The sequence below is a fragment of the Squalius cephalus genome (assembly GCF_949319135.1).
Source record: "Squalius cephalus genome assembly, chromosome: 13".
NCBI classification, from domain to species: domain Eukaryota; kingdom Metazoa; phylum Chordata; class Actinopteri; order Cypriniformes; family Leuciscidae; genus Squalius; species Squalius cephalus.
Genome location: NC_137134.1, coordinates 39,141,931 through 39,169,126, shown reverse-complemented (window position 1 = coordinate 39,169,126; position 27,196 = coordinate 39,141,931). Strand labels below are relative to the sequence as shown.

Genomic DNA, 27,196 nt, shown 5'->3' with positions numbered 1-27,196 from the left:
CTTTATTTGCCATTTCTGTTTTAATCTTATTTATTTAATCTTATTTCTGTTTTATTTGCCATTTCTCTGATGAATAAACGCTGAAAGAGTGACAAACACAAGTTTTATGTACTTTTTTTTTATTTGAGTAAGAAAATTTGAAGTGCCCGCAATAAACCCAGCGCAGAGCTGCCAGCCCGAAGTCTGGAGTATTTACAACACAAAAGCGTTCTGGTTCTGGCTTGCTCCACTCCTCCAGATCCTGAAGGTGAAGCCGGCTCTTCCGGGCTCTTTCCTCGCGCCAGGGTTTTAAATATTTAAAATATTTACAGTCCGGCAAACCAGAAACTCCATGATCCTGTCGGTTTGCCGTCGGAGACACGATCCCAATGTTCAATCCTCTACGGGGACCACATGACCAGTTAAAAACACATAATTATGTTACAATAACTTCTATGATTCGCTCTTCAAAAAATAGACTCAAAATCAACAAATGAAGAAAATGTCACTTGTCGCTCTGTGATTTTTTTTCTTTTTTCGCCCAGTTTCCATGAACAAAACTGCAGTTGATGAATAAATACGAGCAGGGCAGAGTGTGTGCGATCACACAGAGGTGACGACGATCATGATGCTGGAGATCCGGGATGAGAGTGTGTGCGATCACACAGAGGTGATGACGATCATGAGGTGCGGGGAGATGCTGGAGATCTGGCTCAGCAGGTCCGGGGCCAGGCGGGACAGGTGACTCTCGGAGAACTCGCACGGCGGGAAGATCTGCAGCACATACGCTGGCTGCGGAGGGACGAACACAGCGCTTTATATAGCTATAGCTCACCCACACATTACATTTACCCCAGGATTTACTCTCCCTCACCTCATCCTAGGTGTATATGACATTCTTCTTTCAGACGAATACAATCAGAGTTACATTAAAAAAAAATTCCTGGCTTATAAAAGTGCATCTATCCATCATAAAAGTGCATCTGTCCATCATAAAAGTGCATCTATCCATCATAAAAGTGCATCTGTCCATCATAAACGTGCATCTGTCCATCATAAAAGTGCATCTGTCCATCATAAAAGTGCATCTATCCATCATAAAAGTGCATCTATCCATCATAAAAGTGCATCTATCCATCATAAAAGTGCATCTGTCCATCATAAAAGTGCATCTATCCATCATAAAAGTGCATCTATCCATCATAAAAGCGCATCTATCCATCATAAAAGCGCATCTATCCATCATAAAAGTGCATCTGTCCATCATAAACGTGCATCTGTCCATCATAAAAGTGCATCTATCCATCATAAAAGTGCATCTATCCATCATAAAAGTGCATCTATCCATCATAAAAGTGCATCTATCCATCATAAAAGTGCATCTATCATCATAAAAGTGCATCTATCCATCATAAAAGTGCATCTATCCATCATAAAAGTGCATCTGTCCATCATAAAAGTGCATCTATCCATCATAAAAGTGCATCTATCCATCATAAAAGTGCATCTATCCATCATAAAAGTGCATCTATCCATCATAAAAGTGCATCTATCCATCATAAAAGTGCATCTGTCCATCATAAAAGTGCATCTATCCATCATAAAAGTGCATCTATCCATCATAAAAGTGCATCTGTCCATCATAAAAGTGCATCTATCCATCATAAAAGTGCATCTATCCATCATAAAAGTGCATCTATCCATCATAAAAGTGCATCTGTCCATCATAAAAGTGCATCTGTCCATCATAAAAGTGCATCTATCCATCATAAAAGTGCATCTATCCATCATAAAAGTGCATCTATCCATCATAAAAGTGCATCTATCATCATAAAAGTGCATCTATCCATCATAAAAGTGCATCTATCCATCATAAAAGTGCATCTATCCATCATAAAAGTGCATCTATCCATCATAAAAGTGCATCTGTCCATCATAAAAGTGCATCTATCCATCATAAAAGTGCATCTATCCATCATAAAAGCGCATCTGTCCATCATAAAAGCGCATCTATCCATCATAAAAGTGCATCTATCCATCATAAAAGTGCATCTATCCATCATAAAAGTGCATCTATCCATCATAAAAGTGCATCTGTCCATGGATAAAAGCAAATCCAAAACAGAAACGGCACTGCCATTATAAAGCTTGGAAGAGCCAGAACATTGTGTAATATAACTCTGATTGTGTTCGTCTGACAGAAGAGTGTCACACACACCTAGGATGAGCTGAGGGAGAGTAAACCATGGGCTGATGTTCACAGTAATGAAGAACACCTGAGCATTAAGAGCTTGGCTGCAGGGGAAGGCACGCACCTGATTGGAGCCGGGGTTGGGCACGTTGATGATCCCCGCCGCTAGCTTGGCCTGCAGGTAATTGATGAAGGCAGATTTGAGCGCCTGCGTTTGGTTCAACACGTCGTCCTGGTTGACGCCACACGGCATGGCCAACAGCAGGCAGAAGTCACTCTCCCCCTGACAACACACAACACACATCATCTCACAGGAGTTCCTACAGCTCACGTCTGCTCTGCTCTTCAGAGTAATGCTGCTGTTTGAGTTCGAGTCATTCTCTACATCAGCGTTCCTGAACTCCTGAAACGCCTCCACTGTACTCTTGAGTTTCCTCCAGGAACGAACACGTCACAATATTCCTCATTTAAATAATTCATGCACAGAATAAAGGGGCGGGGCCTGGTTGAGTTAGTCAGTAGTGTGTAGAGCAGTGTGCTTTTCAGAGGGAGGGGCTTCATAGAGACAGGAACCAATCAGGGGGCGTTTCCCGTACAGCGCTGCATTAGAACTATTGTTTTGGGAAACACAGACCCGTTGAACTATGCTGATAACGAATGAACTTGCGATCATAGTTGGCTAACGATGCTTTTGGGAAACGCACCCCTGAGCGTTACTGACACACTGGGAAGAGAGGAGCTCAACAATGGAGAATATGGAGGAAATAATCAACATTCAAGCAGGAAAACTGAGCCTAGCAGAGCCCAGAAGTCCCAATCGAGACTTTGAGAGGGCATAACAGGATCCTCTGCCTACAGCCTGAACGTGTACACACTCCATCATTCGTGTTTAGACAGCTTGATTTTTCAGACAAAACTTTCATAACCAGTAGTGTGAGAACAGTCATGGTGAGTGAAAATTAGTTTGCAGACTCAAAGTTTGCATTTGCATCAAAAATATAACACACATTTGATTATTTCTAGAACTGACAGCCCTCAATATTCCTCAATATTCCTGCTCTCCTGCACTGACACCATTATATGAGAACTGGACTGAGCTGACGATGACATCACGGTTTTCTCCAGAGCGGCCATATATATATAAATAAATGAGTAACTTTTTTACAACAGAAATGAACCATCACTGAACTTACTTGAGCTGTGTTGCATTATTTTCCTGCTATCTCTGTAAAGCTGCTCTGACACACTCTGTACTGTGAAAAGCGCAGTATAAATACAGGAGACCTGACGTACCGTCATCCTGCGCGCGACGCCCTCGAGCTGCTGCGCCTCCAGTCTCATCCGCTGAACGATGCGCAGGATCCCCCCGCTCTCCGGCAGAGGCAGAGACCGCAGGCCCAGAGCCTTGTTCCCACACAGGAAGTGCAGCTGGACCGCGGCGGTGTCGTTCTTCAGCGCCAGCAGGCCTTGCCACACGATAGGGTATTTCTGTACGGTTCACAAAACACAGCACATCTTCAGGGTCTGGTCTACATTTGCATTCTCACTACACACAGATGGTTGAACATGAAGACAAAGAATGGTGTTTGTGGAACATGCTGATGTGTAAAGGTCCTTGCACACGGAGTCCGAAATTTTTGCAAGTTAAAAAATAAATGACCTCACGTTGTGTCAATCACGTCTAGACACTGCCTCCAAAACTTTCTTCATCATAAAAAAAAAAAATTCGGATCGGTTTCAGAGCCAACGAATGACCGATACGAAAAAATGCATACTAAAGTTTCGGACTCAGTGTGCAATAATGTGAAGGACTCCTGCTGTGGAGACTCTGCTAGGACACCTGACTTGATATTTTCTAATATAATGATATTAAGAAATCAAATACTTTCCCATGTCACTGTACAAAAATCAACAATAAGGATTTTCAATAGAATTTCCTGTAAAGATGCTTTGTAACAATGTGAACTGAGAAGTGCTATACAGTATATTTCATATATATTGTATTTAAATAAGTCAAGCACTTTAAGGACCTCTTCATAAATATGGCTGTCTTCAAGGACTTACATTTCAAAAAGTCAAATTCAAGTACGGCAAGTCACCATTTATACAGCGCTTTAACAATATAGATTTTTTTCAAAGCAGCTTTACAGTGATAACAGGAGATTACAGTAACAGAGTGTTTAGGCTTTACAGCAGATCTAGAATAAAGTTATTGTCCAGATAAAGTTAGTTTTGATTGATTCACTTCCGTTGCGAAGATCATTCGTTATTAACTTAGGGGCCGCTAACTCGAAACCGGTGAAAATCAAGCACTTCGAGCACCTTGTACGAACCCTGAATTAAATGCTTTCAAAACTAATGAGGAATCAGAATGGATGTTGGAAACTACAAACCAGTTTGCATTTAATGATTAACATAGTACAATATTATAAAATCTATCATTTTCACATTTTGTACAGAAAAAAATAAAAATAAAATGCACTACTAAAAGTAAAAACTGATTAATTTGATGGGGGATAGTGAAAATATGGCAGGACAGGTACACATCTGTAGTTGTGGGTGGACAGAATAAAGCGTTCTGTATGTAGTGAATGAGAAGCTCACCGTCAGGAGCTGCACCATGTTCACGGGCTGATGGCCAACCAACTCCACTTTAGCTTCAGCTGGAGGCTGACTGGACTCCGGCTCTTGAACTCCCTTGGTTTAAAACGAAAGGGACAAATGTAATTCACACAGCTCTAAAAGCTAGTAAACTTAAAAACTGATGCATACTCAAACGCACCTGTGCCTGTGATGATGGGATGCTATGGGTGGACTGGTTAATCCCCATTGGAGAATTATCAGCAAACTGAGCGTGGGCGGGTCGTAGGTTTGTATACATGTTGGAATATTCAGGAAAGGACGTTCCAGTTCCTGCTGTCATCAGCTGAACTCTCTGAGGAGAAGCCATCGGAGGCATTGTACTACGAATCGCCATCATGCCCTCCTTACTGGGAGGCGTCTGTGCCCTCCTCAGCTCGGATGTTTTCGAGGGGTCCTTCTCAGACACTCCCTTTGCTAACAAGTGTGGCCGAGGTGAGAGAGACGCCGCCATACTGGTGGGAGTTGAAGACGTCGGCATGTTCTCGGGGACGTGCACCTGGTGTAACTCTGCAGTGGGACGATCGCTCTGCTGGTGGTGAATGAGCACTCGCATGTCTCTTGGTGACATGTTGAATCGATCAATGGGTAACCCACTGGGGAGAGCTCCACGATACTCTGCTGGTATGGATTCTGGTTTCAGTTGAGCAGCTGGTCTTCCGAGAGCTGTATGGAAACGCCTCGCTTCTTCTTCTCCTCCATCATGGCTTCTTGCATTGGCTGTGTTAACCTTGAGGACCATTTCCCTGTTCCCCACGGCCTGGGGAGATATGGGTCTCTGCTGGCCAGGTGGCCAAGAGGAGGGGAGGCTGTCAGAGTGAATGGCATAGTTCATCATAGAGAGAGGAGGAGTGTTCACTCGTACCTCACCCTGAGTAAGGTGCCCCATCGGGCCAACGCGGTGTGGCGACATTCGTCCAATGCTCCCGTGAGCGTTGTGTGGGGGCATGATCACAGACTGCTCAGAGTGGTGGACAGTGGACACATATGGGGACAGAGAGGGTAATCCAGAGGGAAGGACCATAGACACACCTTTCGGAGATGAGGAGCCAATAGGAGACGACACTTTGGCAAAAGGAGAATGAGGGTGTCCAGATTTGCGGGGAGATCGCGGCTCCTGCTTAGGCTGAATAAGGGACGGAGTTCGATCTGTCGTTGTGCCAGCCATGAACCCGACATGATTACCTGCTGCTGGGGGAAGATGAGGACCTATAGCAGGACTAATAGTTGGGACCCAGCCGGGTTTTACGCCATCCACACTGAGGGACTCTGACCCATCGACCTTCTTGGGGTGCTTCATCACTGTGTGATGGTAACTCATGACCGGTGATGGGCCAGGCGTTTGCTGCAATAATTTAACAACTCCACTTTGAACTGGGGCGTAAGAGGACTCCAATTTGTCCATTGCAGACTCTTGTTTAATTGTGGAGACATTTAGTTGTGGTTTTATTGAATGCCCATGATCTGAAGGAAGTGGGCATTTAGAAGATGGTGTTTGGGAGGCACTGTAGTGTTCCTGCTTGATCTGGGGCATGGACACCAGCTGCTGGGACTCTATGTCCACAGCACTGGCCGGCGGGATCTGGCTGATTTTGGCACTTATGCGATGTGGCCCTTCCATTTTCTGGCCAGAATGACTCAGCACCACCACGCCTTCTGATGTCTGAACTCTCAGCCCTGTGCTGGAGCCTGTGCTCAGCGATGTACTCTCCACAATATAACGACCAGCATTTCCACCTTCCTCCCCGACTGGTGGACCATGGTACGTACTGCTTTCCTCCAAGCTTGGCTGGTAAATCTGTTTTGGAGGTTGTTTGTCGAGAAAGGGATTTCCAATGGGAGCATTTGGCTTCTCCTCCGAGTCAGGGGGATTGCAAACTCGACTGATAACAGAGGTAGGAGTGGAAGCAATAACTGAAATAACTGACTTCTCACTGAAGATCTGCTTTGTTTCTGGGGATGGAATAGAGGCAGGCTGTCGAACTACAGGTTGAGCTGAAACAGAGGGTTGCCTGTTATCTTGATGAGCACTTTTGCTGGTTACCACATCTGGTGCAATGTCACTTTCCCTTGCAGAATGAGGATGCAGATTCCCAGATGTAGCGGCCATGTCCAACACTGGGCCAGTTCTAGACTTTGTGAGGATTTTACGCAAATCACCCGAGTTGGCGTCATGAACAGGGGTGTCTGAGGGTAATGTTGGGCTCTCTAAAGGGGTCTGTGGAGGAGAGAGGACCCCAGCTTCTTTCGGCGGATTGAAACGCTCTGTAGGGGAAACAGAAAGCCTGCTTGGGTATGAGGACAAATTCTTGAGGCAAGTTCTTGTTGGAGATAGTGAGGGGGACGTGTTTTTGTATGAATAAGGCTGATACTTGGGTGACGTTGGGCTTCTACTGGGAACAGGAGAAGATTTTGGGATATCCATCTCAGTTTTAAGAGGCAACTCTGGTTCGTTTGGAACGTCTGCATTAGGCGCTGTTAAAGTTACAACCTGCTTGGAAGAGGAAGTAATGACAGCAGCTGTACTTGTGGGTGATCTTTCTTTAACTGCCGGAAGTTCTGCAGGTATGGACTCCGGTGACTTCACAGGGATGTTTTCAGGATCCAAAACTACATCTTTGAATGGTTCTTTTTTGCTTCCAGCACCCTTTTGGCCTTTGCCCTTCTTTGAAGCTTTTGCTCTGCCTTTAAACCCTTTTCTAGGAGAGGTTACAGTCTCCTCCTGAACATCTGCTGTGCCAACACAGGTTTCGGATACTTTTGAACTGGGTGCAAGTGTCTGTATATCAGCATTTGAATCTACAACAGAGTTGATGATTTGTTCTTGTGGCAGGGTACAAGATGTTTCCTCTGCTGTAATGGAATCTATAGCAGCAGCAAGCTCTGTTTCACTAGCTGGAATTGCAGGCTTTTCTTCTTCTGAGTCACGCTCTGGTTCTTCAGGTAATGAACGTTGCGTCTTTGTCAAGTTACTTTTAAACTGAGGAGGAGGAGATGCATCTTCTGTCAGCTTTGCAATATTCTCAACAGCTTGCTCAAGTTCCAGCTCTCGAGACAGCAAAGATACATCTGACTCGATGGCTTTTGTTGCAGCAGGCAATGCCTCCCCTTCACTATTAACTTCATCCATGGCATCACTTTCAAATTTAGATTCTATGACCTCATCCTTTGAAGACACACCAGGTGAGCTCTTTTTGGGAGAATCCTCAGTTCCAGGTTCATCTTCACTAGTCTGAAGCATTGCCTTCACCTCGGTCACATCAAGCCGAATTGTAAGGTTTTTAAGAACAAGAGGGTTTTCTTCAGTAATGAGTTTGGAGCTTTCTGATATTTTCTCCATTTTGTCTCCCTTTTTTCCGATTCCAGATGCTGATACATTCACTGGACTTACTCCTTTTTGTGTGTGGGGTGAACATTTGCCTTTACCTACTTTGGGAACCCCCTCACTGCTCGTCTCACTGGCATCCAATTCCTTAGACTCAGTTGATTTTGACCGTTCAGTTTTTCCTGCTGGTACATCCTCAGCTTGGCGTCGATTCTTGGGGGGGCGTCCCCGTCTCGAGGTCGGTGGCGGTGCAGCAACGGTCTCTGCATCAGAACCCACATCTCGGTCTATACGCTTCCTTACACGAGGTGATTCAGCGTCTTTTCCAGGTTGCAGTGCAGTTTCATCTTCAACTGGTGTAGCATAAACAGAACGCACATTCCTACGCCTTGCCCTAACTGGCTGAGAATTTTGCTCTGTACCTTGCTCCATTTCTATGCTGTGCAGAGGGGACTTACTTACTGACTTTGAATCAGGCACTGACTTGGATGCCTCTCCTCTTGGAGAAGATGAGCGTTTCAGTTTTTCTTTGTCAATGCGCTCACTTTTGCGGGTGCTCTGTTTGTCTGGGGTGGCAGGCAGAGGTGTAGTTACTGGTGTGCTAGGTGAGGTTTTAGTCTTTTTATTTCTTGACTTTGGAGGGGGAGACACAGCTTCCTCAACTGGATAATTATCAGCAACTTTCTGATCACCTGCATTGATAGATTCAGCTTCTGTAACAGGTGGCTCAGGTTCCTTTTCATGTGGCTCAGAAGAGATTTGTGAGAGGGGACTTGGTGATTCTGGAAACTTAACTGGAGACTCAGTCTCTGGCTGTGAAATGCTGGGTGGTGTTTCGTTGCTTGAAAGCTGTTCTGAAACCACTTTGTTGGTTTCAGGAGCACTTTCAAAGTCATTAGTCTTCAATACCATCTCCTCGACTGGGATCTTTGACTCTTGGCATTCTGAACAATTAGGTTCTGAGGGTTGCTCTAGCAAAGGCTGTAGTGGCTGAGCTGAGGGCTGTTCATGCTCTTTATCTTCCTCCTTAATGGAAGGATCAAACAATTTATAGGCAGGAGTATCAACACATTCTGTTTCCACTGATGGCAAGGATTCTTTGGCTATTATAACAGGTGGTGATATTTGAGGAGCTTGGACAGGACTAGTCTGAGGAGCCTGAACAGGGCTAATTATTTTGCTCTCAGCTGGATGGATACTAGGTTCAGTAGCAATTTGTTGCTGTGGAGCTTGTTCTTCCTCAGGTGTTTTACTTCCTCTGGTTGTATCTACGGTTTCTTCATGCTTGGAATTTTGAGGGATTTGTTCTTTATTCTTCTGTTGCTGCAACCTTGTTAGCTCCAAAAACCGGCTATGGAAAAGCACAACTGGTTCTGGGTCAGGCTGCCCTTCTGCTGGGCCTTGCTGAGGGTACAGATATCCAACACCATGTTCAGGGTCCTCATGCTTTCGTTCCAGATGCTGGAGACGCCTTGAATCCTGCTCAAAAATAGAACTGTGCAAAAAACGTGACGCAAACAACTCTCGTCTCTCCTGTTCTTCTGGCTTTGGATCTTCTTTCCTTTCTTCCACTTTGTCGTCAGACTCGCTTCGAATTTTCTTCTTCTTCATGTACCATGAGGGAGTTGGTCGTGGGGCTGACTCTACCTTTTCTGTGTCCTTTCTACTCCTTAAACTGGCAAAATGTGTATCATAATCAAGGAAAGACCAGTTGTCTTCTCTTGAGGAGGACAAAGACTTTGCACGCTCTAACAAAGCTTTCGTATCCGGTGTGATTGTCTGATCATCTGCAAAAGAACGGAATTTGTTTCTCTCTAGGGCAGATGTTAGCTTGGACTCTGACAACCTGTCTGGACGGTGTCTTTCAGAGAAAGGTACAGAAGTTGATGGTGCAGGAGAGTTGGACTTATTTTCACGATCCTCTTCAGAGTCAGAACGCACTTCACCAGGTTCCAAATCGGGCCAAAGTCCATAATCCAAGTACTTCCGATTGAGACGTCTTTTCTCAGAGCCCCTTGAAAAGTCTGGTAACAACTCTTGCTTTAGTCGACTCTCCCAACGTCTTTGCTGCTCATCTGGTAGAGATGTACTCATCTTTGACATCTGTACGGTGTGCATCCGTTTACCAGCAAGCTCCAGATCTAATGGAACATTATCTTCAGGTTTTGATGGTTCTTTTACTTCTCTCACAATCATTTGAGTCGGAGGGTCAGCGTATTCTACCTCTCTTAGTAGCGGTGCATGCTGTAACCTTGGAGAATTTGTGTTATTCCACTCAGGGTCTTCACTCTTTTGGCGACCTGTTCGGTAAATCCTTTCTCTCTTAGCACTCATTTCCATCTCAAAGGACTCTTGTTTCTTGATCTTATTTGGAGGCGAGGTATCGGTTACATCTTGCGGAGGCTTGCCAACCTCATGCACCAGGCTACGATGCTCAAGATCTTCTGCATCTAACCCTTGCTGAGACTCTGCCTTTCCTTGTTTATCAGGGGTCTGCAGCTGCTGCCGAAGCCGTCTGTTTTGCTCCATCTGTTTGCGGTAACTCTGAGAAAGGTCAATATTTTCTAGATATTCGTCCCTCACTTTGCTGTCCTTATCGGAGGTTCCGTCGATTGAAAATCGTCTAGGCACAGGGTGCGATTTTGAGTCCAAAACATCCACCTCAGATAATTCCCCTGGTCGTAGCGATGGACCCTGAGACGTCCCTCTCATAGCGCTATCCAGCTCTTCCCTTTGACTATAATGAGGGCCGGTCCTGGATTTGGAGTGTTCTCTCTTTTGAACCTCTTTCTCTGCTTTCACATCAATATCGGTCTCCTTTGCAAATCCAGTGTTTGTAGCAAAGTCAGCAGGTTGGCTAATTCCAGAACCTGGATCATCCTCTAGACGGCCCCTTTTCTGCCTTATAGTTTTCCCACTGGGATCGCCAAAACGCCTCTTTCTCGCTGCAAGTCTGTCAGAATCTAAAAGGGAATCTTTGCCATCACTACCAGAGTCAGACTTCAAATGCTTCTTTGACTTTCCTTTGCCATCCCTGTCTAACGACTCACTTTTGCACTGATCGAGTCGCTCTCCCTTTTGAGACTCAAGGCGAGTTACGTGGTCAACCGGGGAGGGTTCTTTGTCCCCTTTATGCTTCTGTCTTTCTTGACTCTCCACATCTGAAACTTTTCCCTTCCCAGAACCCATATCCAGACTAGGCTCTCTCTCCGCTTCAGAATGAGGTGCACTGGGAGACTGTACTTTACCTCTCCTTTGCTTTGCTTTCTCCCCCTTCTCTCTGTCAGCCTTTTCCTTGCGTCTGCCACGTTTTTTGTTCTCCGCTCCACTTGCGCGCTCTGCCTCGGTCTGCTCTATTTCTCTCTCCAGTCCTTCCGGTTTGTAATCCACTGGCGATTTCTCAGACTTCTCAAACTGAGCTGGAGGTGGAGACAGCGAGCTGCAGCTTCCAGATCTCTCAGAGGAGTGTCTATACACCCGTCGTTCCGCTTCTCGAGAAACACGTTCAGATGGTGAGGGTGACGCAGAGGGAGTTAAGGGACGCCGCTGATGAGACGGGCTCCATCGGCCTCGGTCGGCCTCAAATCGCTCACGCTCCCGTTCACGCTCTCGCTGGATATAGCTGTACTTCCTGATGTCCTCAAAAGGGTCTCGATAATCTCTGTATTCCCGTGGGTCCTCGTGGTAGCGGGGATCGTAGTGTTCTCCTTGGTAATGATCCAACTCTGCATAGCGATCGCGACTGCGACCAGGATATTCCCGACGGGGGTCTTCGGCGTAAATGCCAGGAGTCCTTACATTCTCGTAATACGCCCGCTCAGCTGAAAACTCATGATAAGGAGTTCGCCGCTCTTCCCTGGCAAAACGAAACAAGATTTGGGCAATAATTAGCCAAGTGCCTGAAGATAAGCAAACTGCAGGCAGGAATTATAGTTTCTAGGGTGTTGAACTAAAGGCAGCACTCACCTCCTCTCTGCTGGAATATCATAAAAGTCACGGATGTCCTGCCCTGATGCCTGCATAGATCGATAGAAAGCCATTTGACTCTCCTGACTGGCAAAATCAACCTGGACAAAAGAAACAAACACATTACATTATATAACTGTTCATATACTGGCGGTCAAAGGTTTAAAAGAAGTCTCTTCTGTTCACTATGGATGCATGTCTCAGAAAACAGCCATTTCAAATTGTAAAAATATTTCACAAATATTACTGTTCTTTTAAATAAACTGCCAAATGTAATTTATTCCTGTGATCAAAGCTGAATTACTCCATTTGCTGCTCAAGAAAAATTTCTGATTATTATTAATGTTGAAAAGAGATTTTTTGAGGAATCCGTGATACATTTGACTTTTCAAAGATTCTAGATGAATAGAAAGTTCAAGTGTCACTAGTCAGTTCCACACACCTTAATTTTGTTCCCTCCTATCTTCCATCCTTTGGTTTCTCTAACAGCTGCTTGGGCAAAATCAGTGTTGTTGTACAGAACAAGAGCCATTCCTTTTAACCTATCAAACACAACCTGGAAAAGAGGACAATACTTAGTACTCTACACAACTCAATATAAAAATCAACATAGGTTAATGCAGCATCAAGTCAACCTGAGGTCCCCGGCTAAAAAAAAAAGTATATATTATATATATTATATATATAGAAATACATGAAGAAAGCCCAAATATTAAATGTAATGAATGTATATTGACAGAGTAATCCACTGTTTTGTAGAGGGTCAAAATGACAATTTTCACCTGAGATTCTGAGCCAAAATTACAGGGGTGTAAAAATGACTTTAGAAAGATGGCAGCATCACTTTTATTTTTACATAGAGATTGGTAGATATATTATTGAAATCGGTTGACTTAAGCAATCTTTGTTGCACTATATGCCAACAGTGACAGTCCAAAAATGGGAAAAAGCACTTTTTTTGCCTCAAGTTTGCATGCCTGTCACTCAAGAAGTATTAAAGATATCTTAATATCCTTTTAGATTCTGGCTCTTAAACAACTTTTTTCTTTTAAAGGCCCTTGATGGTTCAATGCCAGAGATATGGAGATCTTAACGTGTGTGTAAATTGGTCAATTGTACACATTTTCAGAGTTTAAAAAACAAATGTGGGTCACTTTGCACACAGCCGATGCTTTTTTCTTTTAAGAGGAATATCTGAACAACAAACAATGTTGAAACTAGAAATGCATGTAGTTTTTTTTTTCTATCAACACAATTTGCAAAGAATGTACTTGTCTGAGAGCCATAAATATTCCTTTTCCAAAGTTTGCATGCCTGTAACTCTAAAAGTATTAAAGATCTTAATATCCTTCTAGATAATTCTTAAACATTTCTTTTGCAATCTTAATTTTTAAGGTCCTATATGGTTCAATCTTATAGATATGGGCATCCCAATGTGACTCCATGTTCAAATTGTCGAATTTTACTCATTTTCAATGGTAAAAAAACAAATATGGTTCACTTTTCAAACAGCTGAAACTTATTGTGTTTAAAGAGGATTGTCTGAAGAACAAATACTACTGAAACTAGAAATGCATCTTATTTCCCTCCATCAATATAATTGCACACAACACACCTCTCTGAGTGGCATATAGTGCAACAAAGATTGCTTAAGTCAACAGATTTCGATAATATATCCACCATTCTCTATGTAAAAATAAATGATGCTGCCATCTTTCTAAAGTCATTTTTACACCCCTGTAATTTGGCTCCAAATCTCAGGTGAAAATTGTCATTTTGACCCTCCTCTGCAAAACAGTGGATTACTCAGTCCATATACATCTGTGACATTTAATAATTGGGGTTTCATCACTATTTATTTGTCTTTTTCAGAAAAAATATTAATAAAATCAAAAATTTGATCTGGGGAAGTTTCCATAATTTGGTTGATTTGACCTGGAATGACCATATAGTGCATGTGACATGTACCTTGACGACGGGCCCATAGCGACAGAAGTGTCGCGTGAGATACTGCTCTGTGATGTTGGAGGTCAGCCCGTCCAGCCACACACACGCTGTCGGCATACTCTTCCCAAACCCCAGCTGCAATCCACACACAGATAAACATGACTGACCATCCAGGCCAATACAGTTACACACAAACATACAAGTATATGCCAAGAACGTGCAAATACCTTGAGCCTGTTGGTGCCGAGATACTCTCCATCCATTTTCTTAATGGCTTTACAAACACTTGCAATATCGGAGTATTGAACAAATGCATACTGGGGAATGCCATTCACCCTCTTGATGTCAATATCCTGAAACCAATCGAGACAAATCCATGATTTAAATAAACATTGCAACAATGACAAAAAGCAATTAAGTTTGTTCAACCATAGTGAACAACATTTGACTTTTCAACAGGCAGAAATGTCCATATTAAACAGGTTTATGTGGCTCTAATCCACTCAGAATCTCTAGAAGGACTGAATCAAACTGGGATAGTCAAGTCTTCATTTATACAGCGCTTTAGAGTGTTCCACAGCAGCTTTACAGTGATAACAGGAGACTACAGTAACAGAGAGTGTTCAGGCTTTACAGCAGATCTAGAATAAAGTTATTGTCCAGATAAAGTTAGTTTTGATTGATTCACTTCCGTTGTAAAGATCATTAGTTATTAACTTAGCGGCCGCTAACACACACTGTTCTCACTAAAAACTCTTAACACTAAAAAAAGTAATAAACGTATATTGGAAAAACACCCCAGTTTAACATGACCTACTCCCTGAGGTCGTTTACAGGACAGACTGTGGCTAGAGCTGAGCAGTGAGATCTGAACATGAGCAGGGAGATCTGAACCGACAGTTCTGGCACTGGATCAGAGTTCAGCACTTTATAGGCTTCCCCGAATCGCCTCGACTCCACCGAGTATCAAAAACTCTCGTCGTTCGGTACCAGACTGCGATCCCTAAAGCCTGGTTCAGATTACACTATGCTTTTGTCTGTTACGATAGTCACTGTCAGATTACGCGATTCTGACTCCTAAAATATTGTCGTGGACAAGAAACATGTCAGACTACACGTTGCTTCCCGACCAGTCATCGCGTGCCGTCTCACACACACACACTCACTCAAACTCTCTCACTCACTCAAACTCACTCACTCACTCACACTCGCACACACTCTCACACACACACTCTCACACACACACACACTCTCACACACACACACACTCTCACACACACACACACTCTCACACACACACACACTCTCACACACACACACACTCTCACACACACACACACTCTCACACACACACACACTCTCACACACACACACACTCTCACACACACACACACTCTCACACACACACACACTCTCACACACACACACACACACTCTCACACACACACACACTCTCACACACACACACACACACTCTCACACACACACACACTCTCACACACACACTCTCACACACACACACACTCTCACACACACACACACTCTCACACACACACTCTCACACACACACTCTCACACACACACTCTCACACACACACTCTCACACACACACTCTCACACACACACTCTCACACACACACTCTCACACACACACTCTCACACACACACTCTCACACACACACTCTCACACACACACTCTCACACACACACTCTCACACACACACTCTCACACACACACTCTCACACACACACTCTCACACACACACTCTCACACACACACTCTCACACACACACTCTCACACACACACTCTCACACACACACTCTCACACACACACTCTCACACACACACTCTCACACACACACTCTCACACACACACTCTCACACACACACTCTCACACACACACACTCTCACACACACACTCTCACACACACACTCTCACACACACACTCTCACACACACACTCTCACACACACACTCTCACACACACACTCTCACACACACACTCTCACACACACACTCTCACACACACACTCTCACACACACTCTCACACACACTCTCACACACACTCTCACACACACTCTCACACACACTCTCACACACACTCTCACACACACTCTCACACACACTCTCACACACACTCTCACACACACTCTCACACACACTCTCACACACACTCTCACACACACTCTCACACACACTCTCACACACACTCTCACACACACTCACACACACTCTCACACACACTCTCACACACACTCTCACACACACTCTCACACACACTCTCACACACACTCTCACACACACTCTCACACACACTCTCACACACGCTGACACTCACTCGCTGACACTCACTCGCTGACACTCACTCACTCAAACTTGCTCGCTTACACTCACACACATTCTCACACACACACACTCACACACACTCAAACTCGCTCGCTGACACTCACACTCTCACTCACACACACACTCACTCACTCACTCGCTGACATTCACACACACACAAACTCACACTCTCGTGCACACACACTCTCACACTCACTGACACTCACTCACACAAACTCGCTCGCTGACACTCACACACACACACACGCACACACTCGCTGACATTCACACACACAAACTCACTCTCACACACACACACACACACAAACTCACACTCACACACACACTCGCTGACACTCACACACTCAAACTCGCTCGCTGACACACACACACTCACACACACACTCGCTGACACTCACACACACACTCACACTCGCTCGCTGACACTCACACACAAATTCTCACACACACTCAAACTTGCTCGCTGACACTCACTCACACACTCTCACTCACACACACACACACTCGCTGACACTCACTCACACACATTCTCACACACACACACTCAAACTCGCTCGCTGACACTCACTCACACACTCACACACTCACACACACACACACTCAAACTCGCTCGCTGACACTCACTCTCACACATTCTCACACACACTCAAACTCGCTCGCTGACACTCACTCACTCACACACTCACACACACACACTCGCTGACACTCACTCACACACATTCTCACACACACACACTCAAACTCGCTCGCTGACACTCACTCACACACATTCTCACACACACACTCAAACTCGCTCGCTGACACTCACTCACACACTCACACACTCACACACACACACACTCAAACTCGCTCGCTGACACTCACTCTCACACATTCTCACACACACTCAAACTCGCTCGCTGACACTCACTCACTCACACACTCACACACACACACTCGCTGACACTCACTCACACACATTCTCACACACACACACTCAAACTCGCTCGCTGACACTCACTCACACACATTCTCACACACACACTCAAACTCGCTCGCTGACACTCACTCACACACTCACACACTCACACACACACACACTCAAACTCGCTCGCTGACACTCACTCACACACATTCTCACACACACACTCAAACTCGCTCGCTGACACTCACTCACTCACTCACACACTCACACACACACACTCAAACACGCTCGCTGACACTCACTCACACACATTCGCACACACACACTCAAACTCGCTCGCTGACACTCACTCACACACTCACACACACACACTCAAACACGCTCGCTGACACTCACTCACACACTCACACACACACACTCAAACACGCTCGCTGACACTCACTCTCACATTCGCACACACACACTCAAACTCGCTCGCTGACACTCACTCACACACTCACACACACACACTCAAACACGCTCGCTGACACTCACTCTCACACATTCGCACACACACACTCAAACTCGCTCGCTGACACTCACTCACACACTCACACACACACACTCAAACTCGCTCGCTGACACTCACTCACACACACACACACTCAAACACGCTCGCTGACACTCACTCACACACATTCGCACACACACACTCAAACTCGCTCGCTGACACTCACTCTCACACATTCGCACACACACACTCAAACACGCTCGCTGACACTCACTCTCACACATTCGCACACACACACTCAAACTCGCTCGCTGACACTCACTCACACACTCACACACACACACTCAAACACGCTCGCTGACACTCACTCACACATTCTCACACACACACTCAAACTCGCTCGCTGACACTCACTCACACACTCACACACACACACACACTCAAACACGCTCGCTGACACTCACTCTCACACATTCGCACACACACACTCAAACTCGCTCGCTGACACTCACTCACACACATTCGCACACACACACTCAAACTCGCTCGCTGACACTCACTCACACACTCACACACACACACTCAAACACGCTCGCTGACACTCACTCACACATTCTCACACACACACTCAAACTCGCTCGCTGACACTCACTCACACATTCTCACACACACACTCAAACTCGCTCGCTGACACTCACTCACACACTCACACACACACACACACTCAAACACGCTCGCTGACACTCACTCTCACACATTCGCACACACACACTCAAACTCGCTCGCTGACACTCACTCACACACATTCTCACACACACACACACTCGCTGACACTCACTCACACACATTCTCACACACACACTCAAACTCGCTCGCTGACACTCACTCACACATTCTCACACACACACACTCAAACTCGCTCGCTGACACTCACTCACACATTCTCACACACACACACTCAAACTCGCTCGCTGACACTCACTCTCACACACGCGCTCCCTCACACACTCACTCGCTGACATTCACGCACGCATACACACTCACACTCTCGCACACACTCACATACCACACGCACGCACACACACTCCTGGCGGAACCCTTCACGGAGGACCAAAAAAAAGAGATTCCAACATGCTAGTGTTTTTATGGAGATGTCGTGAAGCCTCGCAGACGCTGGTCGGGCGTCGTCCACTACGGCACACTACACGAGATGAAGCCATCGAATCTTGCGTCCCGACGCTCGTTGTCGTTAACGAACCCCCCCCCCCCCCCCCCCGCGTCTAACGGGTCGTGCCAGAGCGTGTACCCTGCCCCAGGCCGGAGGGGTTAGCCTAGCGTACCACGATCTCGCCGAAGCGCTGGAAGACGTCGAGCAGCTGCTGGTAGTTGGTGGTCTTCTCCAGGTTGCCGATGAACAGCGTGCGCGTGGCCTTGGGGTGGAACTCGTCGATGCGGCCGTCCAGGGGCCGGAACTCGTTCTCGCTCTCGGTCTCGGGGCCGTTCCAGGCCGTGACCTCGATCAGCATCCCGAAGAACAGCTTGCCCTTGGACACGCTGAGGGCCTTCTCCTGGTCCTCCTGCTGCCGGAAGAACACCAGGCCGTAGCGCTCCTCCAGCGCGCCGTGGATCTGCACCGACGTCACCTTGCCATACTTCTTGAACTCGTGGAACAGCCCGTCCTTCAGGCTCGTGTCTGGCGGGAGGCAAACACAGGAAGTGTGATGTCATGTCCTCAACACACTAGAGATTAGGGCTGCACAATTCATCACATTCCATGATTACATCATCGTTCAAAGCCGCGATTACAAAACAAGTCGGTAACACTTTATTTGACAGTTGTTACATATGTTACATGTACTTACCATAGTAATACCAGTAAATTATGCATAATTACACACATCTAACCCTCAACCTAATCCTAACCCTACCCCTATAGAAAGTACATGTAGTTCATTAATATTACTCAGGACTTAAATATATAATTACACTGTAACAACGACACCTTAAAATAAAGTGTAAGAGGCGTGTGGAGCATGTGACACTGTGAGACGATCACGAGAACCCAGCACAACAGGAACTAGCAACAAGTGTTCGCTGAAATAAAACCCTTTCCTGTCAGCTGTCACACTGCGCTAGTGGCGAACACAACAACCAGCTTCCTCCCGGGTTAGTGACATCACAAACCCTAACATTTACATAAACCCCGCCCCCTGAACACAATTTAGAGATTATCCTGAAAGAATATGCTAATCAGTGACTAGAAGATAACTACACATACGCTGCATAACTTCATCAACTAACCCTTCAGAAATGCTGCCTACATGATGTCACTTCTCGAGTCTCTCCATCTTCCTGATCTATTTGCTCATCCTCAAAAAGAGACAATTTTAACAGGCTATAAATATATCTGTGGCGTGTTTGAGCTAAACCTTCACACACACACTCTGGGACATCAGAGACCGATTTCACGTCTTGTGAAAGGGCATTATGGGACCCCTGTAACCCGGTGAGGTGAGCAGATCAGCTGACCTGTGGATCTCGTGGGCAGGTTCTGGACCCGGATGCCGAAGCTCCTGCGCGGCTCGTCGGAGTCCATGGGGAGCGGCGGAGCAGGAGGAGCGTGTGTAGCCGTGGACTGCACTGAGCGCGCTCGCGAGCCTTCGCTGGAGCTGCTGTTCGAGTCACTGCTGCCAGGACACACACACACACACACACACACACACACACACACACACACACGGTTCAAAGAGAGCGCCATTAGCTATCTTAGAGAAACTACAAGCATTTAACATCACTACAGCATGAAAGTAGCCTCTGGTAAAAATGTACACTTGTTTTACTATCGGAATGGTACGAAACTTGGTACCGGTTTTGGCACTTGCTGTGCGAACACACACAGGTTAAATAGTCCTGAATGAATCGTCACATGTGAGCTCCTCGCGGTCAGAAATGACGCATTGGAAACGAATGCGAGACGAGTTTCCTCTAGTGGAGGCGTTTGGTACTGCAGCCGAACAACATCTCACTGAACGCTCATTTACTGAGATATCAGGCTCACATGTGGAACAACTTGTTTATTTATGGCTTAGATTTATGTTTTTGAAAATATATATTTCATATAAAATTTTTAAATAGTATTTTTGCACATTTTTCATTATAGGTAAAATTCAAAATACGTAAAATTCTGTAACTTAAATTATTATTTTTTTTAACATTCACTTCAGCAATAATCTGCCAAGCGTCGTCTTTGAAAAGAGATCAAAGTTCACTCTCATCTAAAGCATTCAAGATTTACGACCGTTTAAGTTGGAAATTTAATTCTCTCAAAAAGTTAATAAATAGATTATAAATACAGTGTAAATATAATTTAAACAATACAAAATATTAAATAAAAAACATTATCAAACTAAAATATAGTTCATTCATTTCATTGAAATAATTTTTGTTTATATTTCTGTAATTTCTGAGCGACAGGCGAAGACACCAGAGGGTTAAACACGCCTGTATCTGGACTTCCTCAACTGGACCCAAACATTAGAATAATGCAACAATGTTCATCAAGGAGGAGGAAGTGATTCTGGTTCTGTGTTAACTGTGTTTATCAAGCTCAACCCCTCGATCACGTTATCAACTCTAAGAAATGAAAAGTAAAACTCTGAGTGTGGTCTAACCTGACAGACAGACCTGAACTTCCTCGTTACAACCCTGATACCTACAACAATATTTACATTTGACATCACAAGTTTTCATTTGTGTTTTAATTTTAACACTAACTTTGTTTGGCAAAAACATTTTATTTGCTTAGATTTTAAAGGATAAATTATAGGGTTGTGCCGATAGACGATAGTATCGTGTATCGACGATATCAGTACGAAAATTTGGCTTCTTTTACCATTAATGTATTAAATTATTATTATTATTATAATAATAAAGCTAGTATTGTTATTAAATAAATATATTAGGAACTACAATTAATTTGCCTTGCCTAAATTCATAACAACATCACCACACAGCCTGACACTAGCAACATCACACACACACACACGTGCATGAGGACTCCTCTGAGAAGACGTTAAAGCAGACGACACTACATCCCACACCAAAACTGAAATACTGAAGTTGAGCATTCACAAATTGTGAAGAGTGCTTGTTCTAACAGACTTACACAGGTCCAAGATGAAAACGGCATCGTTGTTCGTCAGTATTTTGTTTCCATAGCACATTAACAAAGCATATATATAACTAAGAACACTAAAAACAATACAATAACAAAATATTAATAATAATAATAATAATAATATCACTAAAATGATATAGGCCTAATAACAGTCTTTAGTTCAGGAACACAGATTTTTCCACTGTCATTAATGTAACTCCACCTTTGCTAGCAAAATAGATTCTCATATATAAAACAAAGTAATAAAACAAGCAAATTGATGAGTAAATAAGCAAGTTAACAAGCCCCGCCCCCTCACGCTAATATCGTGTATCGCCGATCTCAGGCTGACGATATGATGAAAATGGAGCATATCGCCCAACACTAATAAATTAAATTGAAGTTATGCATTAGTTTTATTACCACTGCTTTTGATAATACATTTGAATTAAATCATAAAACACAGAATCCAGAAATATAAACAGAAAAATTTAAAACATTTGACTTCAAATTTGACTACTTTTTATGAATTCAATTGATTAGACAAAAAAAAAAGAAAAAAAAAAGAAAGAAAATTAATGAAATAAAAAAAATTCTGGAAACCAGAATTTAAATGGAAAACAAATTTGGAACAAAATAAAATGGATTTCATAGGGTCGTATTTTAAACTGTTTTCAGAAAAGGAAGGATTCTAATTATATGGTTGTAACTGTAAAGTAATAACATTGATATTAATATTACAATTTTACTATAATAGTAATTTAGTAAAATTTTTAATAATAATAATATTATTGTTAACGTTTTAATTCAATTGGTTAGACAAACTTTGATGATAATTTATTAAACCATTTTTAATGGAAACCACAGAATTTGGTTTGAATTTTGAAAAAAACAAAAAACACATTTCATAGGGCCTTTATTCATAGGACCCCAAACCCTAGTTATGCAACCATTAGATTACTAATGTTTTGATATTAAATTTGTATTAATTTCATAAATCACAGAATCCAAAACAGAATTTAAAAAAATATTTATAACACTCATTGTTAAAATTTTACAAAATTATTAACTACACAAAATTTGAATTAACCCATTACCATGGAACCCAGAAAAACAGAGAACATGGGATGGACTAACCCTATTTTAACCCGTATTCAGTCGGGTGCTGTAATCGTCGCAGTAATAGGCCGTAATCGATTATAGCCTACTGACGTTTCTCTGAAACGCAAGCGTAAAGCGGCGGAGGGAGGCGAAACACAAAAGCGAGTAAAAAAAAAAAAAAAAAAAAGTTTGATTACACACAATTTGATTAGTTTCTGTATCTGAATACCTGAAAAGAATACAAAGAATAATCATATCTTTGTTCAGTTGTACCTATTTGCAATTGAACATTTTTTATTTGTTCTTCTTAATAACTGAGTGTTTACTTGTCTTTAATAATGCTTGATATATTTATATTAGTTCGGCTAGGATTCTGATAATGAGGCTGAAACAACTGCAAAATGTCCTAAACATGAAGTGAAACAGGTAGGAGCTAGCGCTGTACGATACCTGCCGCTGCCGGTGCTGCTGGTGCTGCTAGCGGAGTCGGAGCTGGAGGACGGGCTGCGCGACCGAGACCGCGGACCCGGAGACGCCGCCGCTCGCTTGTTGGGCGAGTGCGCGGCTTTAGGCGTGTGTCCCACGCTCCTCTGCGGCGACGGCTGCCGCGACTGCGACGAGTGCGACGACCGGCTCCGCCGATGGTGATGGTACGTCCGGTCCGCGCGCCGGCCCCTGTCGTCACGGTATGGGTCGCGGCGAGCGGAGCCAGACAGGGTGAAAGGGTCGCGGATCCGAGGCTCAAAGTGCGACTCGGTCGCGTCGAAGCCACCGCTAAGAGCGCTAGCGGCCGGGCTGGAGCCAGCAAACATGGAGCGGTCCCTGTAATAGTCTGTGTTGTAGTGGCGCGGCCGGTCAAAGGAGCCGCTGCGCTCGTGGTGTCCGTACGGACTGTGTTCATACGCCCGCTCCCGTCCGTCAGAACCGCTGCTGTGAGAGAGACAGGGAAGAGACACGACAGAAAGAGGAACACACACACTTAGCTTCCGGCTGGATCATTCTCACACAGCTAGCTAACTCATCGTACAAGTCTAACGGGTTGGTTGAGCCACGGTTTAGATCCGAGCTACACTGAGGCTCTAGCGCTGCTGGAAATGGACTTCTACACCAATCATGCAGTGTTTCTATCCGACTCATGAACCATGCTGGCTATCTGGCTCTGAACGCCGCGGGGAAATCAAAGGGTTAATAATAACACAAGGCTCTAGGGTTAGTACAGAACAGGGGTTAAGAGACTATGTGTCTAGGTTAGAGAGAGAGAGAAAGCACAGAGATGCGTAAGGCAGGGCAATACCAACCTTTTCCGAGCAGTAACTGACCCTACTTATTCCCAATACAATATAGGAGGAATTGTGTGTGAGCCAAAAACAGCGACGGCGGAGAGCGGTCGAGAGAAGCGGATCGGATCCCACTATGCGGTCTTCGTCCAATCAGGGCTGCGCCGGTTATCCGCACGTCGTCTTGATGCGTTTAACAAAAATAATATTTAGGAAAAACAAATAGAGTCTTTACCAAAAACAAAACAAAAAACAATCTTCTTCTGAGGAAAAACATAGCTTTCCACTGGTGGGGAATAATCCGAACGGCGCACACAAAAACAAAAAACCAAACGGTGCGTAATTCCAGCGCATTTACTTCCTCCGAACGGCAGCGGTGGAACTGGGCGAACTCTTCTCCCGTACATCCACTCGAGATCAGGTAATCCAGTTCGGTCTACACCTATACATCCAACATATGAGGTTAGATCCAACATTCGGGAAGCGTGAATCTTCCCGCCACGTCTTCTGGTCTTCGAAGCTTGGTGGAAACATCCCAGCGCGAGCGACGAGCGTTAGCGGCCCTCTCTAACGAATGACGTGCGGTGACACGGAGGATGAGATGATGAACCCTGACACACTTACTCCACACGCGACGGGCGACTCCTCCTAAATCCACGGCAGTGATACACATCCATGACAGACAGCAGCACAATGACCAGATGGGTGATGGGATACTCGTGCAAGGCAAATGACAACTGACAAAAAGGTTTTGCGATATCTCTATTTCCCTGGTTAAAAATCTTGTTAAATCCGTCGTCGGCACATACTTCCACACGGCACCATCCGAGGAATCGTAATATCCCAGATTTGGAGGACGCCTAATATCCAAACTCACCCGTTACGTCTCCGCCGGACTTCGTAATATCCACGTGGGTGATATCCAGCTCATGGCTCACACAGTAATCCCACATTTTGATTTTGAACACACCAATCTAATCCACTCATTCTTACATGATAGACAAGGATTAATAATCCCGTGTGCAGGAAGTCAGGCCTCAGAGAACGGAGAATCAGTATTGTGTTTAACCCCACCTCAACCCCTGTATCTGACACCGTAGTCCCACTTACCCGTCTAGTCTGCGTTCATAGCGCCCCTCTCTGGTGTGGAGAGTCACCGGAGGCCCGTACACCGGCCCCACGGCGCTCCTCGAGAACCCTGCAACCTCCCTTCCGTGAGTGCTAGCGGGCGCGGCGTCCTCCAGACCGCGCACGGCGCTGGGCACCGAACCCGGCTCATTGTAATCGGTGCGAAGGTCTCTGTCCCCCATTTTGTTAACGGCGTTGTGCGCCTTCTGAGCACTTTTGATGTCGACGAAATCCACAAAGGCCGCCACGCCGCCCTCAGAGCCGCGCTTGCGCAGGACTTTGACGCTCTCCACCCGGCCATACCTGCAAGAGACGAGCCACTGTAAACCAGGCGTCACGGGACCGGCGTCGGCCACACACACACACACATTTAAAAGTCAAAAATACACTTTCTGACATACAAAAACTTTGTAACTTACACCTTCATAATGTTTGCAAGCCAATTTCATTATGCTTGGGCGCATATTCACTCTGCATCCGTCACAGTTTTCACAGATTCACGTTTTTGAAGTTTACACGGAGATTATGACATTTTTCTAAACTTGCACCTTGAAACTATTTCAAAGTTATCGAGCCACCAAACACTGTTGTCGTGCAAATGAACCTCCAGGAACACGTTAAAAGTTTTCTGTGAGAACGGTGTCGTGACCCTAAGTCATGATCTTTATAATGGAACTGAATCAATCAAAAACTAACTTTAGCTGGACAATAACTTTATTCTAGAGCCGCTGTAAAGCCGAAACAATCTCGGTTACTTTAATCTCCTATTATCACTGTAAAGCTGCTTTGAAACAACCTATATTGTTAAAAGCGCTGTATAAATTAAGGAGACTTGACTACGAACTTAAAGCGATTTCACAACGGTTTCCTATATGACATTAATTCAGCTCACTCAACTAAAACACCATACTTGCATGTTTACGTAGTAAAACTTTGAGTTTACTTAAGAACTATCGCGGAATGAAGTTAAACGCTAACATCGGATTCTCACTCTTTCTTGTTTCTGTATCCTCGGACTGAATCGGGATCGCTGTTAAACCGGCTCAGCCTGTTAGCAGCGAGCTAGCCACCGCTCACGGACACACACACTCGCTGTTCTCACACTCAAACCGCGTTTTATGCGACTTTTCGTGAGGCGTAACTGTGGCGTGAACGCAAAACGGACGATTTCTGTGAAAAAGACGATAGATTCCACTAAACCACCAGCAAAACAGTAACTAGTCACTAGTGAAGCGGCCAGCTAACTGCTTAACTTGGTCATGTTAGCGGGCTGGCGTCTCATCAGAGATCGCTTCGGTTTGTTTTTATATTTTAAATCGTGTTTATGGCTCATTGCGGGTGTTTTAGCACGTTTTTATAGGCGTTTATTCGCTTATTTTCTGGCATTGCGCGCTGAGGCTGTTTGTGTCCGCGCGAGGCCGCGTCACTGCGCGCGCAGTCCGCTTCTTGTGTAACTCACCGTTTAAAATGCTCCACAATCTTCTCCTCGCGAACATGTTCGGGTAAATTTCCCACCCAGAGGTGTCTGGTTTCCCGAACCATCCTGCGTCGACCGTGTCCCGTTCATGCACATATGCGCTTTCGCGTCGTTTAATCTCTGACCGTGAGGTAAAATCCGCCGCGAGCTCGTGCGAGAAAAAAGATCTCGCGGCCGTGCGCGTGCAGGAGCGGGAGCGCGCGAAGGAACCCTGCGCGCCCCCGTCACTATGCGACATCAAAGCAAATGTCACGCTGTGTCATAG

At 44.9% G+C, this 27,196-nt stretch overlaps 1 protein-coding gene across 5 annotated transcripts; it reads right to left on the bottom strand.

The window, feature by feature from the left end:
• Positions 1–118: 118 nt before the first annotated feature.
• Positions 119–27,164, bottom strand: LOC307170093 (msx2-interacting protein). 5 transcript variants are annotated; one of them, XM_079891101.1, is made up of 14 exons: positions 26,914–27,164; positions 25,437–25,757; positions 23,500–23,979; positions 20,322–20,479; positions 19,133–19,485; positions 14,276–14,401; positions 14,070–14,183; positions 12,544–12,657; positions 12,102–12,202; positions 4,953–11,991; positions 4,775–4,867; positions 3,464–3,658; positions 2,295–2,453; positions 119–771 (listed from the first exon to the last, which is right to left on the bottom strand). In XM_079891101.1, exons 1-14 carry the CDS (start codon positions 26,994–26,996, stop codon positions 640–642), a joined length of 9,468 nt encoding a protein of 3,155 aa, XP_079747227.1. In that variant the 5' UTR covers positions 26,997–27,164; the 3' UTR covers positions 119–639. The 5 variants fall into 5 exon arrangements, with proteins under 5 accessions (XP_079747227.1, XP_079747229.1, XP_079747228.1 ...); XM_079891103.1 differs by having other exon boundaries at positions 20,322–20,476; positions 26,914–27,115; XM_079891102.1 differs by having other exon boundaries at positions 23,500–23,976; positions 26,914–27,115.
• Positions 27,165–27,196: the final 32 nt, after the last annotated feature.

Bases quoted from the DNA above. Each gene is read 5' to 3' on its own strand.
- LOC307170093 (XM_079891101.1), bottom strand. From the start codon at position 26,996: ATGGTTCGGGAAACCAGACACCTCTGGGTGGGAAATTTACCCGAACAT. The intron at 25,758-26,913 runs GTGAGTTACACA...CGTCTCTTGCAG, and splicing joins ATTGTGGAGCATTTTAAACG to GTATGGCCGGGTGGAGAGCG. The intron at 12,658-14,069 runs GTACATGTCACA...CCTCTTTTCCAG, and splicing joins GCTATGGGCCCGTCGTCAAG to GTTGTGTTTGATAGGTTAAA.